The 25,634-nt window shown below is 38.3% G+C and overlaps 1 protein-coding gene and 1 long non-coding RNA gene across 3 annotated transcripts; one reads left to right on the forward strand and one right to left on the reverse strand.

Moving 5' to 3' along the window:
* The first annotated feature begins 8,920 nt into the window (after positions 1-8,920).
* Positions 8,921-14,767, forward strand: cdv3 (carnitine deficiency-associated gene expressed in ventricle 3). Of its 2 annotated transcripts, none has more exons than XM_038300635.1 (5): positions 8,921-9,358; positions 10,779-10,852; positions 12,477-12,613; positions 12,754-12,916; positions 12,994-14,767. In XM_038300635.1, exons 1-5 carry the CDS (start codon positions 9,173-9,175, stop codon positions 13,118-13,120), a joined length of 687 nt encoding a protein of 228 aa, XP_038156563.1. In that variant the 5' UTR covers positions 8,921-9,172; the 3' UTR covers positions 13,121-14,767. The 2 variants fall into 2 exon arrangements, with proteins under 2 accessions (XP_038156563.1, XP_038156562.1); XM_038300634.1 differs by having other exon boundaries at positions 8,922-9,358; positions 10,776-10,852.
* Positions 14,768-24,748: 9,981 nt separating this feature from the next.
* On the reverse strand, positions 24,749-25,107 carry LOC119793419. The gene is made up of 2 exons (XR_005282093.1): positions 25,002-25,107; positions 24,749-24,898 (listed from the first exon to the last, which is right to left on the reverse strand). It is a non-coding gene; the product is annotated as an uncharacterized LOC119793419 (long non-coding RNA).
* Between the last annotated feature and the right edge of the window lie 527 nt (positions 25,108-25,634).

The raw sequence follows: 25,634 nt of genomic DNA on the forward strand, positions 1-25,634 counted from the left end.
CAAGGTCCCAGAGTCTGGAGGAAAAGAAGAGAGGCACTTCATCCACGTTGCTTGAAGTCCAGTGTAAAGTTTCCACAGTCAGTGATGGTTTGGGGTGCCATGTCATCTGCTGGTGTTGGTCCATTGTGTTTTCTGAGGTCAAGGGTCAACGCAGCCACATACCAGGAAGTTTTAGAGCACTTCATGCTTCCTGCAGCTGACCAACTTTTTGGAGATGCAGATTTCATTTTCCAACAGGACTTGGCACCTGCACACAGTGCCAAAGCTACCAGTACCTGGTTGAAGGACCATGGTATCCCTGTTCTTAATTGGCCAGCAAACTCTCCTGACCTTAACCCCATAGAAAATCTATGGGGTATTGTGAAGAAGAAGATGCAATACACCAGACCCAACAATTCAGAAGAGCTAAAAGCCACTATTAGAGCAACCTGGGCTATCATAACACCTGAGCAGTGCCACAGACTGATCGACTCCATGCCACGCCGCATTGCTGCAGTAATACAGGCCAAAGGAGGCCCAACTAAATACTGAGTGCTGTACATGCTCATACTTTTCATGTTCATACTTTTCAGTTGGCCAACATTTCTATAAATCCTTTGTTTTTATTGGTCTTCAGTAATATTCTAATTTTCTGATATGATGAATTTGAGATTTTCATTTGTTGTCATTTGTAATCATCAAAATTAAACAAAATAAACATCTGAAATATATGAGTTTGTATGTAATGTATGAATATAATATACAAGTTTCACTTTTTAAATGGAATTACTGAAATCAATCTACTTTTTCATGATATTCTAATTTTATGACCAGCACCTGTAGATGTTAAACAGAGCACAGCAGGTTACATGACACAGATGGTTGTGTGTCTCTCCTTCACTAAATATAAAACTATATCATATTTTAAATTAAATAGATGGTCATTTAACCTTAGTTATTATACAAAAGTACGGAGAGATTTTCTAAACAGGAGAAGATGTTTATTGAAACACATTTATATGCTAAATGATTAGACAAAAACAAATTATGTATCTATTAAGCGGGACTGATAAAAAAAAAAAAAGTGAAAAATTGTACCTAGAAAATAATGCATAATTTGAATCATTAACTATCATCACTTTAATTTCAGGCCCCTCACCTTAATAATCAATAACAATTCTTAAATTTTTTTTATTTTTTTATCTTGCCTTTAAAAATGGGAGTTTGAGTAGTGATTTGCTGAATATTCTTTCATAAACACGTGTCATAAATTGTAAAAGCAGGCCTGATAAGGTAGTTTGATAAACACAGGCTCGGATTAAACAAGGGTATCTAAGAGACTTGAATTTTACTGAACTCTAAAACGACCCCCCCCCCCCCCCCCCCCCCCCCCCCGATGCATCACCAGCTTCTCTGAGGAGGGACAACTCAGAGGTCTTAATTTCTCATGTTGGTCCTTTATATACCTGTGATAAGAGTGTGGGTGTGAAAGAGAGAGGAAATGGTAGTGTACTCAATGAGCATATCAGCGTGACCAGTTGTATTCTGTTAAAAAATATCCTGGTTACATTAAGGTTGAACTAACTTTATGTCTCTGTCCACCCAGTTTGTTCTGTTTGCCTTTAGGTGCGCCTCTGAATGAATCAGTCCATGGTCTGTTTTCAATGGAATAGTCTGTGGTCCTGCTGTCATCTGTTTCATTTTTGTACTGCTACAGATGAAATCAATAACCAATGCTGGCTGCTGCCTCTGTTGTCGCTATAGCTTTTTATTTTTTTCTTTGTTGCAAGGTGTTCAGAAATCACTGGGTCAAAAGGTGGCGCTGAACAATACGGTTACAATCTTCTGCATTGGATGCTCACAGCTGGGCTTGTTGTTTTGCACGCTCAAAACATGAATATTTTACAAAACATACAGTGGAACGGTGGAGCAGTGTTTAAACATGTTATTTTTTTGTACTGTAGTATACACTGTACTTTTTACTGCTGACCAATAAAACATAAAGAAAAACATAAGAATGACTGAGTTTGCATCATTTATGACATTTAGAGTACCTTTAATTTATAGAGCAGAAGCATTTATTTGCCAAATAATATTTTTTTTTATTTTGTTGAATTGTAAACTCAGAGTTCTCCCTTAGAGATAGGGTGAGGAGCTCAGTCATCCGGGGAGAACTCAGAGTAGAGCCACTGCTCCTTTACATCCAGAGGAGTGGCTCAGGCATCTGATTAGGATGCCTCCTGGACTTCCCTGGTGAGGTGTTCCAGGCACGTCCCACCAGGAGGAGACCCAGGGGGAGACACAGGGCACGCTGGAGGGACTATGTTTCTTGACTGGCCTGGGAACACCTTGAGATCCCCCTGGAGGAGCTGGCCCAAGTGACTGGGGAGAGGGACGTCTGGGCCTCCCTACTGAAGCTGCTACCCCCGCGACTGGATGGATGGATGGATGGATGGATGGATGGATGGATGGATGGATGGATGGATGGATGGATGGATGGATGGATGGATGGATGGATGATTTATAAACTGAAACTTTGATATACATAAATAAATTTAGCAGTATGTATAAACTTCGGAGGAATGGCCGAGATCATCCTAAATATAAGATCTTGGTCTTCATGCAAATGTATATAAATGTTACCAGCCTAAAGAAAACCCCAATATAAAGCATGGTAATGACAGATTCCTGCTCTAGGAATTCTTATTTTTCAAAGACAAGGAATCTGATTCCCAATGGATGTTGGACCATCAAACTTGGTACTTTGATGGAGGTTTATCTTCCAAAAAGGACTCCAAAGTTCCAGAAGCATGTTCATGTGAAATAATGGCCCAGTCAAAGTCCACTCCAAAGTCAAATTTTTTATTTTTTGCTGGTTCCTCTTGCAAAGGTAATCATAAACTCAGTGGTTAAAAGAAGAATTATGAATGTACTTGAAAAATCCTTCTCCTGAGTTAAACATTTTTGACATCCATCCCTATAAGAGTTGGGGTTAAGCAGCAACTTGCAGCAAAAGGTTGTTCTAACTGTAGGGGCCTAAACATAGATCCACGGTCCACCTCACATATTTTAGGCTTATATTTGTGAAAGATGTGAAAACTGCATCTCGTTGCTTTCATTTTACAGTATTACACTTTGTAGTTTAGTTTCATAAACTAATATCCCACAAAAATAAAAGAGTGTTGTTATAACCTTACAAAAATGTAGTACCACTTTGTTGATGTGATTGCTTTTGCAAGTCACTGTACTTAGGGAAAGTTAACTACAGCGCCGGCCCAAAAAAACTCACACTTTCACTAGCTTTAATTAGCCCATATGCATTCACTGTGGTATTTTTTTAATTAGATTTTGCAATGTCACCTTTATTTTTCTCCAGAGTTGCTCTACTCTTTTACCTAGAAACTTGTACTAATGAAAGGAGAGTTGGGCCACTGCTCAAATTCTTTTCCAGCACAGGTTCTCAAACAATAAGGTCAGGACAGCGCATTAACCATTCTATATGTGAGGAATATTTCTCATGCTCCTTGAACCGTCTGGCCCAGTGAATTTTTTAGGGTTTCCAGGGTTTTGTTGTATTTCTGGTGTGAGTAAGCTTCTGACACAGACAGGATTTTTGCTGGGCTGACCCATATTTCTACAAACCTGAGAACACTTTTCAATTAAGATGACTACCATATATTTAAGGAGGCAAAGGATCATCTCTCTTTGCCAGATGATTACCCCTCCTTACACAGCTACTGAGGAAACCATTAACAAATGGAGTAACCAGGGTATTCAGTATAATTAGTGATTCAATTAACCACAATTGTTTGGTTCAAAGTTACTGAACCTGATCTACAGCAGCAAAGCCAAAATCACACCACTGTCTCAACAGGCTTGTACTGTTAGCACAAGACATAATGGATGCATCTCTTCCTGTTACTCTTCTTACCCTGGTGCACCCTTTAATCTGGAGTAGGAGAAATCTTAGAGATAAACCGATCAGATATCGATGATTTGATATTGGATATCAGAGATCCAAACCAGTGCCCTTTACAAGGAAGATATTTTTTTCTGCTTATTTTTTTTTATCAATATTAAGTACATTTATATCTATGCTAATCTTAATCTTTTTTAAACAATGTTTAAGTCATGGCTAAAGCCTTCACTCACATCACAAGATATATGGTTTATTCATTCAACAGTTGATATCTACTGATGCACTCAGCCCAGGTACTGGTACCGGACTGGATTGGAAAAAAAACTAGTTTAGTGCATCTCTTGTAAATATAGATTAATTAGACCATGTGATCTAGCTCTATTTGCATTCGTCATTATTTGCATTCTTCATTAAAAACTCTCCAAGTTAACCTCATTTTTAACTAGAAAAGGCAGTTTCAGAGAAACATCAAAGTGGGAATGCTTTTGCTGAATGAAAAAAGCTGAAATTACCTGAAGAACATATGAAAATGTGATAGGAAGTCATCAGAAACTTCAAACTGCAGAAAACAATTGAATCATCTGAAGATTTTGTAGGGTAGAATCATTTGGCAGTAAAATGGCAGAAACAAACTCATCTTAAAAGCTGCACAGCCAAACCATACATGATATCAAAAAATGTCTTGAATGTGGGCACTAGAAGGGTCTTAATATAATGTCTCCCAAGTTTCTAGAAAAATGTATAAAAAATTTTTGAAGGGGGGTTTACGTACTTTCCAGAAACATGTCAGGCGTGTTATTAATTAGCAGCAAACAGAAAAGCTTAATTCCTGTCCAGAAACAGAGCAGAATGAAGCCAAAGTTCACAACATAGGCTGAAAAGTATGAAATTAGCTGAAGTAGAAAAGAAATTACAAAGAAAAACTTTAATCTTATCTGGTTGAAGAAAAATTAGTAGCTTAAGGATGGGAAGTAAAATGTTGAGGACGATGGTATTGAATAAGTATTAACATTTTGAAATCATATGTGGAAATGTCAAGACTTGGCAAAACAATTCGAAAATTATTTAAAATGTGTCAGTTGATCAGCATAAAGAAAACAGTGTCATCCTTAGAGGATTGAAAATCTACAAACCTATGTGCAAGACTGACCATGAGAAGCAGAGGAAGGACAGAGAGAGAAGCTTATAGAAAGAGAGCTAATACCACTTAAGGAGCTGAATTTATAAAAAAAAAAACTAACCTGCATGATACGAGCCGCTGTGGTGATGAAAGCACAGTTGGCAGGCTTAGGCTGCAAGTTACAAGGTTAGCAGATGCTTTATTACAGTGTAAATCTTAGAACCTGATTAAGAAATATGCACTGAGGTGTGTGGTCAACAGGCCTTGGTAGTGTAATTTGAAGAAATTGGTTGACTTTGGGTCATAGCTACAAGCCATACGGCACAATGAATGAGTGTGCGTAAGGAAGAGGCTTTTATTTTGTAGGTTCCCTTTAGTCTTATTTTGAAAGTCTATCATGGATGTGTGTCAAGGGGAGGGTCATGCCCAGCAGTGATATAGAATCCATTTCCAAATATGAAATCACTGGTTTTCCATGTTATTGGGTGAATAGATGCTGTATTAGAGTGTAAATGGGAGACTTTTATTGTGAAATTTGCTCTGGGGTATGTTTTGAAAAGGTCCCTAGAGTCTAATAGAAACAAGCTGGTAGAGTTTGGGTCATAATGCTGAGCCATTTGCATCAATTAATAGGCGAGTATAATATAGAGGCTTTTATTGTGTAGGGTCACTGTAGTCTTATTTTGAAAGTCTAGCAGGGTTGTGTGTTGAGAAAAGGGTCAGACCAAGCAGTGATACTTGATGACTTTCCAATCGTTAAATCACTCTTTTCCCTTGTTATTAGGGCAGTAGATAAAGTGGCAGTGGGAGGCTTTTATTTTGAAATTTTCCATGGGGTGTGTTTTGAAAACCCCCTGGAGTCTCATTTTTAAAAAAGTGGTTTAGTTTGGGTCATAATGTTGAGCCATATGCTGGGAAAAAATATGAGTTTAATTTAGGGGCTTTTATTTTGAAGGGTCCCCGGAGTCTTATTTTGAAAGTCTATCAGGGTTGCGTGTGAAGGGAAGGGTCATGGCCAGTAGTCATATTGTATCCACTTCCTAATGTTAAATCAGTGTTGTCTCCCTCCATTAGATTAAAATGTGCTGTTTAAAGTGGCAGAGGTAAAATCTCTTTGAAGCACGGTTACCTTGACAACGCTTAACGAGCCTGTCAGTGAAAGAGAGAAACGCGCTTCACTTTCGTTCCTTTCCTCTCAGGCTTTTTTGAATGGGAATATCAGCTCCAAACAAAAGACTGCTGAAGACAAACCGTAAATGGTATCTAAAAAATTCTTTCAGTCTAAGCGACAGCTATCCTTTGTCTCCAATTGGGGTAACTTTCATGGCTGCAGCTCATTCACAACCTTAATGGGAAGGAGAAATATAAAGGTTTATAAATCCTGCTGGTCTCATTAAATAACATGCAGCAACATGGTAGAGCAGAACGCTCAAAAGCAAAACTTTCCCTGCGAACAAACGAGTGGTGAGCTAAAACCGTAAAAGGTAGTCAAAAAATTCTTTCACCGTTGGCGTCAGCCATCCTTCGGCTTCGACTGTGCCAACTTTCATGTTTCTACTAAAAACTATTTGGCCACGGTGACGATGTAAAAATGTGCATTTTCTGAGTTTGAGGATTTTTCTCAGAATCAGCGTTTTCCTATGCCCGAACAAGGCAGCTAAAAAGCTAAACCATAAATGATATTGAAGAAATTCCTTCAATGTGAGTGCTAGAAGGTTCTGAAGATGTTGTATACCAAGTTTCATGTTAGTACATCAAATAGTTAATAAATGGGAGCGATACGAAAATATGTATCGTTTTGGATTTTGTCTGTGATTTTTGGAAAATCTCTCATTGGATTTCTATTGGGGAAGTGTGGACTTCTTCATGGTCTGGGCCAAACTGTCGGAAAACCGTAAATGCCACACAAATGAGGGTTATATTTCCTGAATCCTGACAAAAATCCCTACGTTTTGATGTATAATTTATTTCAATTGAGTTAAAAATGAGGGACTGAGAAGAATTTGTTCGGAAAAACCAGAACAGCTCAAAAGCTAGAGCACGCACTCTAGCAGTTGAAGAATTCCGTCCATAGACTTCCATTATAAATCTGAAAATCTTAAAAATTTCTTTTAAAGTTTGAAGCTTCACTGAAGCAAAACTGTAAAAGTTAGCAGAAAGCCGAGTTAAACAGTAGTAGCAGAAAGATACAGAAACATTTTAAAAGTTGAATGGTGTTTCTAGCTGAAAGTATGCTGAAGTAGTTAAAGGTCAAAGATGATGAAGGTTTAGCTGAATTTTGCTGAAATCTAAGAATTCTACATGCATTTCAATGGGACAAAAAAAACGTAGAAAAAGCTGAATAACGCGAAAACTACCAAAAATATCTTTACCAAAAGACATAGCAGAATTCTCCTGAACGAGCTGAACGTTTTGATACCAAAATTGTTGAAATCGGTTGAAAACTGCGGGACTAGTTAGAGTCAGAAAAATTTAAAGTGAACAACAATAAGTGGGAATGCATAAGCATTCCCACTTGATTATTCAATTTTTACCACACAATAACATATTTTCTGACAGTTTTTCATCTATAATGAGTGATCCTATTTAACCTGTAGGATTATAACAATGTGTTGGACATTTGTTACATCATTTCAGCACTTCCAGCAATCTGTCAACAGTATGACCTTTCTGAAACAAATTTAACATATTTTCTGTGGCCATAGGAAGAAATGGAAACCTACTCTCTGCATAACTTGAATAAATTCAATTCAGTTTTAAATTCTGTTTGTTTATATATCGCCTACTCACAAAACACGTAATCTAAAGGCACTTTACAGAGACTCAATCAAGTCATACAATCAGATTGCTTAAAAGTTCTCTACCAAAGGACACCTAGCTAATTGCATCGACTAATTGACAATCAATCTCCACCACCAAGCATTTGTGTAGCGACAGTAGAGAGAAAAACTCCCTTTTCACAGAAAAAAAACTCCAGCAGAACCAGGCTAAGTGTGAGCGGCCATCTGCCGAGGCTGACTGGGGTTGAAGGACGGAGAAACAGACATACAGAAAGAAGCAGAGATACAAAAAGGCAACTGTCAACCACCTCCACGGGCGGCGGCGTCCAGGAAACACACAGCCAGGTAGATGACCTCCGAGCCAGCTCCCATGTCAGAGGATAAAGAGAGCTCATCCAGCCAGTCACAGTCAGAGAAACAGGACTACACTGAAAAACAGGATGAGCTGCATCATTTATAAATAAAGATGTTGATGAACACAGCTTATATTTCCCTCCAGGATGGTGTGACAGCCAAACAGGAAAAGACCAGATTAAGCTACTATGATGAGAAAAAGCAGAGAGCACATTACTTTAGAGATTGAAAAAACAAATTCTGCAGAGAGGGGGACAAGAGATAGAATGAAGCAGAACAATGAAAAGGGGTCCCTATGTCCTCCAGCAGTCTAAGCCTATAGCAGCATAACTATAGAGATAGCGCTGGGTAACCTGAGCCACTTTAAGTATAAGCTTTATCAAAAAGGAACATTTTAAGCCTACCCTTAAAAATGGACAGGGTGTCTGTCCCATGGACTAAAACAGGAGGGGAGGCTGACTAAAAGAGCTGCCTCCCATTCTACTTTTAGAAATGTTAGGAATCAGTAGTAATTTTGCAGACTGAGAGCATTTGTGCTCTCAGATTGTAACGGATATAAGAAACAACCATATAAAAAAAAATTAAAAGTCTTCTTTCTGTTATATTTATATATATATATATATATATATATATATATATATATATATATATATATATATATATATATATATATATATATATATATATATATATATATTTTTTTTTTTTTTTTTTTTTTTTTTTTTTTTTTTTTTAACACACATGACGTACATCCGGGTCAGAGCGGAAGTCCTTCCGGGAGACGGCACAGGTTTGTCAGATATCCCGTGCATGGCATGGTTGACAGGGTAGTCGGCGATTGGGACGGCATAGTTCGCTTTATATTAGTCTATCAGCTTGTATTAAGTATTAAACATTTAAAATCAGAACTAACTTGACATCTCCCAGTCGTCTCGGCAGCTGTCCTCACTCTGCGGTAGTAGTTTTTCTCATTTGTCATTGCTCGGCTTAGCTAACCATCGTTAACGTTGCTCTGCGAAAATGGCGGATGCTCAGTCAGAGAAGAGTCTGGATGATTTCTTTGCCAAGCGGGATAAAAAGAAGAAGAAAGAGAAGGTAAAGGGGAAAGAGAATACCGCCGGCCCCACGCCGACCGCGGTGAAAAAGGCGAAGGAGAAGAAGGAGAAATCTGCGAAAAACGAAAACCAGGACGCCCAAGTGGAGAAGGTAACCGTCGCTGCTGCTGCGGCTCGGGGGGAACTTTTTGTCTTTTACCGGTGTCGTGTCAGATTTGCTCACCAGACTTGAGCTAGTGCGACGGCATGTGTTGGTATATGAGGTTTCAGTTTGAGTTATCTAATATTTAAATATAATGAGTGTACATAGAGCTAAATCTCTGGTACTTGGTGGCAAACATATGCTTAGCAATGGCGCACATTGTGAGAGGGTACCAAAACAGGCATGACACCCATCTTCTGCTGTGTTAAGGCCTTTTTCCATGTAAAATCCAAACCTCGTGAGCTGTTGCATTCAGTAGTTAAATATTGCATACATGCACCATAATAAAGAAGTGAATATTTAGAAAGTTGTATTATTCATATACATTAAGTTAAGAAGTATAATCATGCAGGCAGAAAGATTAATTCTATTTGATCTACAGCTAAATTAAATAAACATAATTTACTAGATAATTTTTCACACTGAAATAACAATAAAAAAGTAATTATAACAAGTTATATTGTTGCTTACATCAAATAATCCAGCTCTACACTTAGTGTTGTATCCGGCAACATTGATGGAAAGTTAACTGGAAGGTGGGAAACTTGGAAAAAGGTTTTCAAAAAACGCAGCATAAGAACTGATATTACCCCCCCTCCCCCCCAATGGCATTATAAAGCAAAGCTTATTCAAGATTTGGAGGGAATCACTGGTTGAAATCATTGTACACAGACAATGCAAAGACATGTGTTGTAACCATTACAGTCACATAGCCTCTCCTGAACAATAGAGAACATTAAAAGCATCTCACCAAAGCTAAGGAACTAAAGAGCGGAACGCTTTTCATTTGAAAGTAAGATTTTCTTTTTTTCATGTATTAATATCCCCACGTTTGGTGGGAGACTGGAGAATCAATACAGCTCCAGTGTGATATAGATGATCCACATCATCCACATCAAGTTTATAGCGCTTCATGCTTCACTCTGCTGACTATCATGACTGAGATGCAGATTTTTTATATACCTGGTATAATATCTGACATCATAGTGCCTGATTGACCAGTCAAACCTAATGGAGAATCTTTTTAGCTTGTTGAGAGTTGAGACATTAGTACCAAAAATGCAGACCAGCAGAAGGCCTCAGCTACACCATAGGAGCTTGTTCTGATTTAGACACATAGGTATGTTTAAAAGCTTTACCTGGTAGTACAGGTGTTAAAAAATATATAACTTTAAGGGACTCAAATGAAAAAGTCTTGCATGTTGATTAATATATGAAGTGGCAGCTTTTAAATCATAAGAATAATCCTGTTAATGGGATTTTTTTTTTTTTTGTTACACTTTGTGTGAGCGCAGTTATATGCACTAAAGCTAAACAGTGTAGTTATTACTGTGAAGCTGAAACTTAGTGGTGTTTTACTGCCCAGGAGGACGAGGAATGGAAAGAGTTTGAGCAGAAAGAAGTGGACTACAGTGGGCTTCGGCTCCAGGCCTTACAGATCAGGTGGGTAAAGCGACTTCCTTTCAGCTGCTCTTCGCTTAGGCTAATCGCAATTTTTTTATGTTATCTCCACCGTTTATCATATCCATCCGATAGTTGGGAAAAATAATAGGACATTTGGAAATGGAATAATGAGGATTTTTGGATCTGGTTTAATCACTGATTTGGTGACCCTCTGCTGATTAAGGTCACTTTTTTTTTTTTTTTTTCTGCCCATGTTCTCAAACCTTTGCTAAAGCTTTTATAAAAAAATTTTGTGGAAAGAATTTCAGTAATGGTAATACAAATGCTTAAATATATATTTCTTAAGAATTTGTATTCCATCCAGTTTTTTATTCAGCTGATTCTGATCTTATTAATTGCAGACACCACCTATAAAACATCATATTGTGAGCTATTATCCAACGAAAATAACTTTTGCATAAGATCCTTCTGGAAGATATTATTGATTAGATTGTTAGTCCTACATTTGCTAACAGTAGAACATAAGAAGAAAAGATGTATTTGCCAGATGCAAAGAATTGAAATTGTAAAAATACTGTACAGTACTTTATTTGTTTTTTTCTCTCTCTGTCACTCATTCTGTTATTTTTATATACTTTTTAAGGTCCAAAGTGTGGGAAAATAATGGGATTTTCTATTTTATTCTAGTATCACCTATATCTGAATTTTCCTACTCAAACAACTTTGGATATAAAATGTCCAAACTGGAAAATCTGAAACAATAAAACATTAAAGATAGCTAGAGCCCAAAATCTGCCTGAATTTGTCATAATTTTCACACAGACATCTTCATGCTTTTCTGTTTTCTCACAAAAACATAAAGAGGAAAAACATGCAAACGTACTAAAGATGAAAGATAAATCATGTTTAAATATTCCTGGATTTCTTTAAATTTGTGGGATTAAAAATGCTCTAAAAGGTGTAGAGCTGTTCTACAAAAGCAGACGAGTTAATAAAATAATCCTGAAACTTTGTTATAAATCAGAAATCATAGCATGGTTCCCCTAAGTATAGAGTTCAGATGGAGCTCATTTAGCTATGTGATATTTTGCATTGTTTGGGAGGAGAAACAGGGAAATAAGTACATTTACTAAAACTATTAGTGGAAAGACATTTTGGCTTATAACCAATATCATCACGCAAATATTAATTAATAATCACTTAATTTCATATTTACCAATGAATTTTTATTTTTTTTACAATTTTGATGTAATTACTGCTCTAATGTGGTTGCTCTGTCAGCTAAAGGCATGTTTATGATTCTCTATACTCCAGTTAATAATAAATCCATTACTAAATTAGTTGAGGTTTATTTCATTAATCGATTAAACCCGATTAATCTGTTTTATTGTTTCAGGCATACCCTACACCAAGACTTGTATCTGATAGTTGTTGATCTGAGGTGAAGTTTAATGTCCCTTCAGTACTCACATAAGCTGCACGACGGAGCAGCAACGCTGTCAACCACTTCTGTCTCACTTATAACCCAGGTCGTCGGCCCGCAGATGGTCGACTAAATTAGAGGATCTGATTTATTATTTTGATGTCAAATCCTCAGCAGTAGATCCCTTTATGCAGCCCAGGGTTTTTCTTACAGGTCTGCTAAACTTCTGCTTGTTTGCAGTGATGAGAGAGACGAAGAGGAGTATGAGAAGGAGGAGGTAGGAGAGGATGGAGAGATCATCCTGGTCAGTGGAGACAAAGTCTCGGGACCCTGGAACAAGTCTGGTGGTGCTCCTCCCCCTGCTGCTTCACCTGTGGGTGAGTAAACTGGTCTCAGTGTTTAAACAGCTGAGTAAAGCTATAAAAGGAGACTGGCTGTATTTTTGGGTAAATATTTAAAAGTTAACATACAGCATGAATGTTAATAAAACATAATTGTTTGTATTCTGATGGAACAGAGGAAGAGGAGGCGCCTGAGTCGAAGCCCGCCGGCGTCTACCGCCCTCCAGGAGCTCGACTTACCCCCAGCAGAAGAGCCCAGACCCAAGGTCCTCCTGAGATCTTCAGCGACACACAATTCCCCTCCCTATTGTCCACCGCCAAACACGTTGAGACTCGCAAGTAAGACCAAAATAAAGGCTGGTTATTTTGATGCGCTGGCAACAGTTTGACTGATTCTGTTAACGTTTGTGTGTCAGAGACAGGGAAATGGAGAAGACCTTTGAGGTTGTGAAACACAAGAACCGCGGCAGAGAAGAAAGCGGTGGCGCCTCCATGCAACAGTTGCAGCTGGACAACCAGTACGCCATCCTGGGTGACAAGTAGAGCTGGTTCCCCTCCGCCCCCCTCCCCCTCCCAGCACCGACTCCCTCAAAGGAAGCTGAACTCCAGCTGTGCTGGCTGCAGTCCTAAAAGAGCTCCGTTTGCCACCACCCCTCACACCACTCACTCAGTCATACACGATGCCCCTGCAGGTACACTCCCTTCACGCGACACGGTTTGGTTGGCAGGACTAAAGGATTGCATCAGAAGGGACTGATGGGGAAAAAAGGCGGAATAACTGAAATGAATCAGCAGAATTGAATCCAAACCTACGACGACGCTGCAGCATCAACAGGGATGTAGTTGCCCTTTGTGGATTGTTTTCAGAGCAGCAGTTGTGTGGCAGAACTTCTCTGGACTTCAACTTGCTTTGACAAAGCCACAGAGGATCAAAGATTACTTTAGGCTCAATGATCTTACAAACTTCTGTGAAAATATCTATTTTTTTGGCGAGGTCTTTACAACCCAATCGCACGTGGTTAACGTTGAGGTGTGGCTTTTTTGTGTGTGCTGCGGTTGGGGCTTCTGGAGGCGGGAGGGATGCTGCCTCAACGACACAGCTGATGACTACAGAACCCGGGCTGTTCTGTTTTTGCTGTGGTGATGGAGAGGCGGGGCTAGCACCAACCTCCACCGCCTTCTTCCACATACAAACCAGCCAACAGGCTCTTTGATTTAGAAACTTGAAGCTTTGTGTTTTGTTTTTATTTTTTCATTCGTCAACAATGGCACTGCAAAGATCTACAAACAGGAAATAATGAGTTACATTTCTCATTTTAGAGTTTCTATATTAAGTGGCCTTATTGATAGAGCGAAACTGTCATCTGATTGGTTTCTGGCTCTGGATCGAACCACTTTCATCATCTATGAGGGGGTTAAAAAAAATCAAAGCAGGAATGTAGTGCTGTTGTAGTTTGCCTGATGATAACAACTACTAACTCTCATATCCAGTGAACTTACTGCTCCTTGAATTTAGTTTTTTTTCCCCCATACATCTCAGATAGATCAACTAAAGCTTGTTTCTAATCATGCTTTGTTCAGTTTTGATAACATGCTTAATTTCAGCTTAACACCAGGAAGTCTCAGTATAATTTTGCAGAAGTTGTGCTTACTTTCACAAATTGAAGTTCAGAACCTTAAATAAAGGCTTTTTCATGAGGTCGTCCAGGGATTGGCCCTTTTTAAAAACCATGTCAACTGCGAACAAGTTTGAATCTTAGCAGGCAACAACATTTAAAATCCAGTGAGGACAAACTTAATGCACATTTAAACATGGGAAGATGCATAATAAGTTTGATTAATCACTCTTTCCCATAAAAGTGAATCACTGTGGATACATCTTGATCATATCCATGGTGGGAAGAGTTTGGTTTCTTTTTTTCCCTCCATTTTGATTTATTTTTCTTTTCTGGTCTGTTCAGAGATTATTGGTCATCTGCGAACCCCAAAGCTTGTATGAACCCTTCTGTTCCCTCACAAAAACATACTTCAAATGGTCTCATTTTATCAGACTAGGTGTTCCCGTCTTTCCTTCTTGTGTTTGCGCAGACGAATGAATTAAAGTTCAAGCTCTTTTGAGATATAAGAAAATAAACAAATGATCTCTTATACCAAGCATATTAACAAATAAAACAAAGTTTTCTCTAAAAACTGTCTTTCATAATTTGTTTTAATACATATTTTCAGAGGCATTTGAAAGGCCTGTATGCACAGACCCTGTAGTGGAAATGTAGAAAACCTTGATCACATGATGAGCACTTATCCAGCCTAACGTAACCTCTGAGCACACCACTGAGTTCATACGGATTGGTCAAATTGTTTTGCTTGTTTGTTTTAGTTAGTTTAGCCAAGTTTCCCCAGAAAAGACTCTGAGATTGCATCATTTTTAACCCACTTAAAGCTGAAGTCTGTAAGTTTTTAAAAATCACTTTTTTGTCATATTGGCTAAAACTGTCCCTATGCCCAGACAGCAGTACATGTGATATGTAACCTGTGAAAAAAACTGCTTCAATTGGTACCGCCTACTGCCTGTATTTCACTCTGGAAAGAATAATTCGGGACGAGTCAAAACAACCAATCACAGCCAGAGGAGCGTCTGATGGAGTGTCAATCACAGCTCACACACGCTGAATCCCAACCCCCCCCATTCTGGTCGCATGCGGTAGCCGCGCAGATGCTGTGAGAGGGGTGGAGCTTGGAGGTAGGGCATGAGTGAAGCAGAGAGGGTGGGGGAGTGGCGTGAAACCTGTTTTTCTTCAAATTTTCAGTCGAAGTCTGCTCTCTCCTCAATGTTACAGACTGCAGCTTTAATGTCCATAAAGTCAGTGCAGACAAGATGGGACCTGTTTTATCCTTAACTGCACTGTTAGAAACATTAAGGCTAATTAGCAGTTGCCCAAGGGACAGGAGCACTTCAGCTTAGTCTGATTGGCCTGAGCGTTCCTGCTCTTACAACTAATAGCGAGGCAGCAAAATGCAGAGGCAGAGAGGCTGAGGAGATTTCTTGCAGTTTAATGGGGCAAAAAGTAAACTAATAATCAAAAGCAAACCAGAACAACGGAGACATCTGGGAAAACCAAACACGAGGAGCCAGTGAGAGACGAGGTAGGTGGACAACAGCATGGGAAGACAGCAAAGACAAGGAACCAACAAAGAGTGAGAGCAGAGGGAGAGCATATATAGTTGACAGAGACAAAGGCAGGGCTAACGAGCTGACAAGGAGCAGGTGTGAGAGGAGACAACGAGGGAGCCAAGGGTATGAGGTAAGGAACACACACACACAAGAGGGCTACAGAGGACAACAGAAAAACATGAGAACTAACATAAATCTAGAAATTACAACAAAAAAGAAATTAAACCAATAAAACTAGGAAACATAGAGCAAAGTAAAGCACAATAGAAACAAGACAAGGACATAAACATTTTTTTACAAAAGAATCCATCAGAAAGCAATCGAAAAAGGCCCCAAGGCTTATTATTGCTTATCCTGTACCATCATAAGAATAATTCACAATAAAGCATTGCTACTAATACATAATTACAAAACACATAACTTCAACTGAAAAATCAAAGTCAGTCAAATTTCGTCGTAACCTTTAATAATTTTAGATTTTAAAGTCTTCTTGAAAACTAATATAAGGTTACACATCTTTATCTAATTGTTTAGTCCATTCCATAATTTTGCACCCAAAACTGACACACATCTGTACTTAGTTTAGTTCTAGCTTTGTAAGTTTCGAACATTAGTGACCCCCTTAAGTTATACAGGTGCTGGTCATAAAATTAGAATATCATGAAAAAGTAGATTGATTTCAGTAATTCCATTTAAAAAGTGAAACTTGTATATTATATTCATACATTACATACAAACTCATATATTTCAGATGTTTATTTTGTTTAATTTTGATGATTACAAATGACAACAAATGAAAATCTCAAATTCATCATATCAGAAAATTAGAATATTGTGAAAAGGTTCAAAATTGATGGCCCCTGGTGCCACACTCTAATCAGCTAATTAACTCAAACCACCTGCAAAAGCCTTTAAATGGTCTTTCAGTCTAGTTCTATAGGCTACACAATCATGGGGAAGACTGCTGACTTGACAGTTGTCCAAAAGACGACCATCGACACCTTGCACAAGGAGGGCAAGACACAAAAGGTCATCGCTAAAGAGGCTGGCTGTTTACAGAGCTCAGTGTCCAAGCACATTAATAGAGAGGCGAAGGGAAGGAAAAGATGTGGTCGAAAAAAGTGTACAAGCAAGAGAGATAACCGCACCCTGGAGAGGATTGTGAAACAAAACCCATTCAAAAATGTGGGGGAGATTCACAAAGAGTGGACTGCAGCTGGAGTGAGTGCTTCAAGAACCACCACACACAGACGTATGAAAGACATGGGTTTCTGCTGTCGCATTCCTTGTGTCAAGCCACTCTTGAACCACAGACAGCGTCAGAAGCGTCTTGCCTGGGCTAAAGAGAAACAGGACTGGACTGCTGGTGAGTGGTCCAAAGTCATGTTCTCTGATGAAAGTAAATTTTGCATTTCCTTTGGAAATCAAGGTCCCAGAGTCTGGAGGAAAAGAAGAGAGGCACTTCATCCACGTTGCTTGAAGTCCAGTGTAAAGTTTCCACAGTCAGTGATGGTTTGGGGTGCCATGTCATCTGCTGGTGTTGGTCCATTGTGTTTTCTGAGGTCCAGGGTCAACGCAGCCACATACCAGGAAGTTTTAGAGCACTTCATGCTTCCTGCAGCTGACCAACTTTTTGGAGATGCAGATTTCATTTTCCAACAGGACTTGGCACCTGCACACAGTGCCAAAGCTACCAGTACCTGGTTGAAGGACCATGGTATCCCTGTTCTTAATTGGCCAGCAAACTCTCCTGACCTTAACCCCATAGAAAATCTATGGGGTATTGTGAAGAAGAAGATGCAATACACCAGACCCAACAATTCAGAAGAGCTAAAAGCCACTATTAGAGCAACCTGGGCTATCATAACACCTGAGCAGTGCCACAGACTGATCGACTCCATGCCACGCCGCATTGCTGCAGTAATACAGGCCAAAGGAGGCCCAACTAAATACTGAGTGCTGTACATGCTCATACTTTTCATGTTCATACTTTTCAGTTGGCCAACATTTCTATAAATCCTTTGTTTTTAGTGGTCTTCAGTAATATTCTAATTTTCTGATATGATGAATTTGAGATTTTCATTTGTTGTCATTTGTAATCATCAAAATTAAACAAAATAAACATCTGAAATATATGAGTTTGTATGTAATGTATGAATATAATATACAAGTTTCACTTTTTAAATGGAATTACTGAAATCAATCTACTTTTTCATGATATTCTAATTTTATGACCAGCACCTGTAAATCCCCTGCCTTATCTTAAACATGGATTTTCTTATTTACCACTCATAACATAATTTCTAATATTTTCAAATATACAATGTCCGGAAATTTTTATGTTTGTGATGTTATTAATAGCTGACTTGTAGAATCACGAAGTCCAACTCCATTTATTATTCTAATAGCTCTTTTCAGCTGTTTAATTATTGGATCTAAATTCCTTTTATATACGTTTCCACAAATGTCAGCACAGTATGTCATATAAGGCATCACAAGTGAAAAGTACGGCAAATTAAGAAAATTCTTACTTTACATATTTTATGTGAGACTTCCAACAAACTAATCCAAACTCATCTATGACTACACCCAAAAGAATAGTTGTATATACTCTTTCAATTTCAGCATTGTTTAAACCCAGTTATACATCAGTGTTAGTCCTTTTGCCACCAAACAACATAAGTTTCGTTTTACTTTCATTTAATGATAACTTATTTAAAGCAAACCATTTGTTTAACTTCATCGGTTCTATTTCTACAGTTATTAACAACTCCTTTATGTTCCCTCCAGAACAAAATAAATTAGTGTCATCTACAAACATAACATATTTTAATGTATCACTTACAAATATTATTTATTTGGAATTTTGTGTAAACTTCTTCACTAGATAGTATCAGTCATAAAGTGTCAACAATGTATCCAAAAATGCATTATATGCATCATTGCATCATCATCACTTTAGCCAACAGTAACGGGTTGGATGCAGCAATCTGTGTTCAGAGCATTTTGATTCTGTATTTTTTTTTTCCTCTCTCCGGCTGTTCCCATGTCCCGCCTCTCGGTGTAACATCATCACATCTGTCGCTTTGAGAAATCTGATTTGTACGGTGGCCGACAGGTGCAAATGCGCAGCAAAAGAGAAAACATGCAAACAAAAAAAAGACGCCCTCACAAATTAAATGCGGCAAACAAAAAGCAAATAAAATGCAGCAAACGAAAAAGAAGACACCCCCGAATGAAATGCAGCAAACAAAAAAGAAAACATCCCCGAATGAAATGCAGCACATAAAAAGTGTTGAAAACGGAAGTGCTCCAGACCACTAGAGTACGGTGGCCCTGAGGTGCAAAACACAACACAAAAAGAGAAAACACAACACAAAAAGAGAAAACAAAACACAAAAAGAGAAAACACAACGATAAATCAGAAAACACAACACAAAAAGAGAAAACACAACACAAAAAGAGAAAACACAACTGCAAATCAGAAAACACAACGGCAAATCAGAAAACACAAAAAGAGAAAACACAACGGCAAATCAGAAAACACAACACAAAAAGAGAAAACACAACACAAAAAGAGAAAACACAACACAAAGAGAAAACACAACCCAAAAAAAGAGAAAACACAACGGCAAATCAGAAAACACAACACAAAAAGAGAAAACACAACGGCAAATCAGAAAACACAACACAAAAAGAGAAAACACAACGGCAAATCAGAAAACACAACACAAAAAGAGAAAACACAACACAACACAAAAAGAGAAAACACAACGGCAAATCAGAAAACACAACACAAAAAGAGAAAACACAACACAAAAAGAGAAAACACAACGGCAAATCATAAAACACAACACAAAAAGAGAAAACACAACGGCAAGAGGGCAACAGGGCAACAGAGGACAACAGAAAAACATGAGAACTAACATAGATCTAGAAATTACAACAAAAAAGGAATTAAACCAATAAAACGAGGAAACATAGAGCAAAGTAAAGCACAATAGAAACAAGACAAGGACATTAACATTTTTTTTTACAAAAGAATCCATCAGAAAGCAATCGAAAAAGGCCCCAAGGCTTATTATTGCTTATCCTGTACCATCATAAAAATAATTCACAATAAAGCATTGGTACTAATACATAATTACAAAACACATAACTTCAACTGAAAAATCAAAGTCAGTCAAATTTCGTCGTAACCTTTAATAATTTTTAGAAAACACAACGGCAAATCAGAAAACACAACACAAAAAGAGAAAACACAACACAAAAAGAGAAAACACAACACAAAAAGAGAAAACACAACACAAAAAGAGAAAACACAACGGCAAATCAGAAAACACAACACAAAAAGAGAAAACACAACAGAACACAAAAAGAGAAAACACAACGGCAAATCAGAAAACACAACACAAAAAGAGAAAACACAACACAACACAAAAAGAGAAAACACAACACAAAAAGAGAAAACACAGCGACATTAACCAAAACGGAAATGCTAGGTACCCTCGGGCGACAGGAATCATCTCTGATTGGACAAAAGAACTGGTCCGTCCTTTGAACCGGAAAGACGGGGTTTGTTTCCATTTTTCCAAATCATGAGCGCCACAAATGACAAGGTACACGCTGCTATTAAGCAATACTTTGATGCCGGTGTTGTGCGAAAAAGTGAATGTCTGCGAGAATCTGATTGCGGGAGCGGGAGCGTGCACCGCAGCCCGCTGAGCGATAGTGTAAACCTGCTTTTCTCTGGATTTAACGGTCATGACATGCAGATACAAACAGTTGCATTATAATATAGGCCTAATTAAATTATAATATAGGCCTAATTAAAGATTCGAAAGCTTATTGTTGTCACATAACGGCAGTTACGTGATAAACATGTTTCTATACTCGGTCTGATGACTTTGTGTAGCCCTGACATTGGAGACTACACTACAATAAATATGATTTACTGGAGGGTTTTCAATAAAGATATGATACCTTTTGCAACGATCCTCGTGACTCTGCATTGTTTTTTATCTGATCTGGCCGTATATAGCACGAGTTTCCCATTTTTCTATGTGTTTTGCAGTTTTCAATCGGTTTTCACTTGTCAAAAATTGATTGAAGGCACAGTATAGTCACTCAAAGGTTATTTCTACCTAAATATGACTAGATTTCCTTCAGGAGATGCATGATTTAAAGATCTGAGCTCATAAAACAGCTTGGAACTCTTTTAAAGGACCATTACAACACAAAATAGCCATTTTGACTTGCAAAAAATGTATTAAAGCCCAAATACTCTCATTCAAAAGGGATATCTGCCCAAATATGACTTGATTTCATTCAGAAGCATCTTATTTTAAATAGAACAAGTCCTTTTTTAGGCAAAAATGACCTTTCTTCAACCACATTTGGCCTTTAATCAATTTCTAGCAGGGCGTTTTGACATCAGCCGACTTACTAGAAACTGATTTGTGTTGTGTTTTCCCTTTTTTGTGTTGTGTTTTCTGATTTGCCGTTGTGTTTTGTCTTTTTGTGTTGTGTTTTCTCTTTTTGTGTTGTGTTTTCTGATTTGCCGTTGTGTTTTCTCTTTTTGTGTTGTGTTTTCTCTTTTTGTGTTGTGTTTTCTGATTTGCCGTTGTGTTTTCCGATTTGCCGTTGTGTTTTCTCTTTTTGTGTCGTGTTTTCTCTTTTTTTGGGTTGTGTTTTCTCTTTTTGTGTTGTGTTTTCTGATTTGCCGTTGTGTTTTCTCTTTTTGTGTTGTGTTTTCTGATTTGCCGTTGTGTTTTCCGATTTGCCGTTGTGTTTTCTCTTTTTGTGTTGTGTTTTCTGATTTGCCGTTGTGTTTTCCGATTTGCCGTTGTGTTTTCTCTTTTTGTGTCGTGTTTTCTCTTTTTTTGGGTTGTGTTTTCTCTTTTTGTGTTGTGTTTTCTGATTTGCCGTTGTGTTTTCTCTTTTTGTGTTGTGTTTTCTGATTTGCCGTTGTGTTTTCCGATTTGCCGTTGTGTTTTCTCTTTTTGTGTTGTGTTTTCTCTTTTTGGGTTGTGCGTTCTCTTTTTGTGTTGTCTTTTCTCTTTTTGTGTTGTGTTTTCAGTTTTGCCGTTGTGTTTTCTCTTTTTGTGTTGTGTTTTCTGATTTGCCGTTGTGTTTTCTCTTTTTGTGTTGTGTTTTCCTATTTGCCGTTGTGTTTTCTTTTTGTGTTGTGTTTTTTCTTTTTGTGTTGTGTTTTCCTATTTGCCGTTGTATTTTCTTTTTGTGTTGTGTTTTCTCTTTTTGTGTTGTGTTTTGCACCTCAGGGCCACCGTACTAACCACTGCGCCACCAAAGTACGCCACCAACAATGTTATCTAGGAAAGACCCGGAATTTACTATCTACATTAGTATTTTGTGTTTTTCTGCTGCCAGGACACATCTACATAAATAATCATCATCCTTTATAATCATCCATTATGGATTATTAAACAAAAAAATAAAGACATCCAAACGATAACATAGTGACCTTAGTTGCTTGGAATCATTTAACTAAACAAGAGTACTGCTCTGTTTCTTTACTTACGTTTAGGCAAAGACTTGCAGCGCTGCATTGAAAGAAACAAAAGAATATAAATGCTCTCATGCTGAATGGTAAAATTCAGAAAGAACACTTTAAAATATCTCACACAATTTTGTCCTCTGGAGGGGGGAAAATATTTATTGATTAATCCAATTCCAACAGCTGTCTAAAACTTCACACATCCAGCGCTACTTCATCACAGACATTCTCAGCTTTTCCCCCCAACCCTCTCCCCGTTTTAAGCTGCTTTTATACTCTCTTTATCACACTATGTAGATGAATGTGCACTGATGTTCTGTCGCAATCTTAGTGTGTGTGTGTGCTGGCCAAAGTTCAGTCTGATACTTAAATAGGAAAAATATGTTTTGCCAAGACCTAGGGTTCAAACACCCTGTCCACTGTATTTTCTGTGTTGCTAAGTAAGTATAAGGCCTTTTACTGAGTCACGAATAAGGCTATACACATTAGCAGTAACATTGCTTCTGCACATTCTACCAAATCCAACTGATTTTTTATCTTTTCTATTAATATTTTTTCTTTTGTTTGTTTTGTGTGTGTATGTGTGTTTTCCTGAAAGTCAAACATGCTTTGTGGCAGATCAAACAGAGAGGGTATTTAACTTAGTGCCGCTTATATTTCCAAAATATAAATTTTATTTTGTTCAGGAGATGGGTAATAGGTCAGCAACGGGTAATTGGCAAGGCTGCCAGTCATTCAGTCAATCAGGTTGCAATGGAGGAGAACACAGGACAGGGATAACAACCACCACTGCATTTTGGAATCTTTTTTTTGTACTGTGTAAACCACAAATCTATGTTGTGTCAAGTTACTGTTTCAGTTACAGTTGGCCTCTGTTTGCTCACTCTTGTGTTTTTTGCAAAGCTTTCATGGGCAAATTGCTACAATAGACTGGTTCTTAAACCTAAGAGGAAGGGACAAATTAAGTTGTATTTAAACATATTGGGTAGCTTAACTAAAATCTTCAGTCACGTTGCTTCTACTCTGTCTGCCACATATTATTCCAAACTTTTTTGCTTTATTTCAAAACTGATTGATTTTTGCTGCCCACGTTTTAATCTTAGCCCAGTATTTTAAATTCTTTTACAGTGATTTTTGTTTTTGTTTATTTTGTCTCTCATAGTTGAAATGTATTTAAAATTAACATTACAGATCTCTCTCATCTTTCTGAGTAGGAGGACTTTCACAATCAGTGGATGACTAAATACTGTGTTGCCCCACTCTTTGCTTAACTTTGACTGCAGTGTGGAGCCAAGGTCAATATAAAACAGTTTCATCGTTTGGAAGGGTAGAGAGAAAAATTAAGCATAAGCTATTATTATTAGTATTAGTAATTGCTTTGTAATAATCCTGGATATCACTGGTCTGCTTTTCCCGTGGCAAACTCTTAAAATCCTCCAAGGTAAATTGAAAAGAGAACTCAAAGGTAGCTGCTGGAAATCTCCAAACTACCACCTTAACTTAAGGGTTAAATGTACCCAAACAGCCTTTTATTCACTGGTGTTCCTTCTATTCCAACTAGCCAGGCTAGTGCTCACACTTTGCTGCAAACAACAAACAAGCAGATTAAGACTATTCATTTAAATCCCATATTAAACAGCTTTCTAGAATTTCTGTCTGTTCAGTTTTTGCCTTGGTTCATGTCCTGGATCCTGGCAGCCAGTGGAAAGAGGTTTTTGTGTTTGCCTCTTTATGTGTCTCAAGCTGCTATGCCTTTTCTTGGGTCCCAAGCTGCACTGCCTCTTCTTAGGTTCCTGCTGCTGAGACGGCGGCCTCCAAGGTTTCTACTGATGAGTCAGCATCCTCCCAGCCACCCTCCAGCGACTCCTCTTCATCAATGCCCTCACGGCAAACCTTCAGAGGTCCTTCTTTATTGCCGTCCTTGCAGCCGTCCTCCAGAGAACCTCCTTTGTTGTAGTCCTTGCGGTCCTCCACCAGAGGCTCTCCTTCTTCACAATCCTTGCAACAGTCCTCCAGAGGTCCTGTTTTGTCACCATCCTTGTGGCTGTCCTTCAGAGGCCCTCCTTTGTCTACAAACTTGCAACCAGCCTCCTGAGACTTCACCTCCAGCCCTGCGGCCGGCCTCAAGAGACTCTTCCTTGTCTCCAGCCCCAACGCCGGCCTCCAGAGACTCTGCCTCACCGTTGCCCGCCTTTGGTGGGTTTTTTTGCATTTGGATTGTTTCAGACTCTGATTTTTGTTTCTTGGTTCCCCTGGTTCCCTGTCTGTATACCCTAGGTGGGTTTTTTTTTGTTATGGACTAGGATTTTTGTTCTTCAATTAAATCTGCTAGAACCCGTCTCTGCCTCCTCATCTCTGCATTTGGGTCCTCAATCAACTTCCACCAAACCTTGACAATTTGAGCTCTATTCACACTTTCATTTGTTGTTCTAGCATACAGTAATTAGGGCCTGTGTTCATAAACAGTATATGACAGTCCAAGTATTATCTGATTAAATGTGTCTTAAACACATGACTTTAATATTTTATTTAGAGAGAAACAGAACATCAGTAGAACCATCCTGTTCTGAAGGTAGGAGCACAGATGTTTTTCTTATATGGACCCAGACTCCTTCCTTTGTTTGGCAATTTTCTGCAAATAAGAGATCGAAAACCATTTAATAAGCATGCTTCTTCACCTCACCTGCTTGTATAGTTTTCCATAGGAGGTTGTGTTGTACATTGTTATACATTACCTCGTCCACATCTCACTTGGTTGGGAATGGAAAACGTCCATTGTGGGGACTTTTTTCAGATTTTTCTTGGTTCTGGAATATTAAAGGCAAAGCTTTATAAACAACTCATCATTATTATCCTTATTTTCTACATGGATATTACATAAATCTTTATTTAAACACAACACTCCTAATTTAGAAATTAAAACAGAATTCATTTCTACCAAGAATGATTAATATATATAATCAATATAAATGAATAATCTGGAACTAAAAGCTTAGCAAAGTTGTTGATGCCTCCACTTGAGTCTTCTGAAGTTTCTCACAAAGTAAATCAGGCTGAATTGTATTAAATGTACTGGAGAAATCAAAGAACTGTATCTCTGCATTTGGGTCCTCCAAAACCTCCACTCTACTTGACAAGAACATGATACTCAAAGTGCTGTCATCATTGTCTAAACACAGTGGGTTTGTTGATGCAGGTGTATAATGGCATCATCAACTCCAACTCCGTGGAGATAAGCAAACAGCAGGAGGTCTTGGTAGCTGCTTGTTTGCTTGCTGAGGCCTAGTTAGGACCTTCATGATGTGGGATGTCAGGGTGGCAGGTCCTTGAAGACACTGAAACAAGGCAGAAGGTCTTCTACATCACTG

Source organism: Cyprinodon tularosa, unplaced genomic scaffold, assembly GCF_016077235.1.
Source record: "Cyprinodon tularosa strain WSP-4 unplaced genomic scaffold, ASM1607723v1 ctg451, whole genome shotgun sequence".
In the NCBI taxonomy this organism is placed as follows: Eukaryota; Metazoa; Chordata; class Actinopteri; order Cyprinodontiformes; family Cyprinodontidae; genus Cyprinodon; species Cyprinodon tularosa.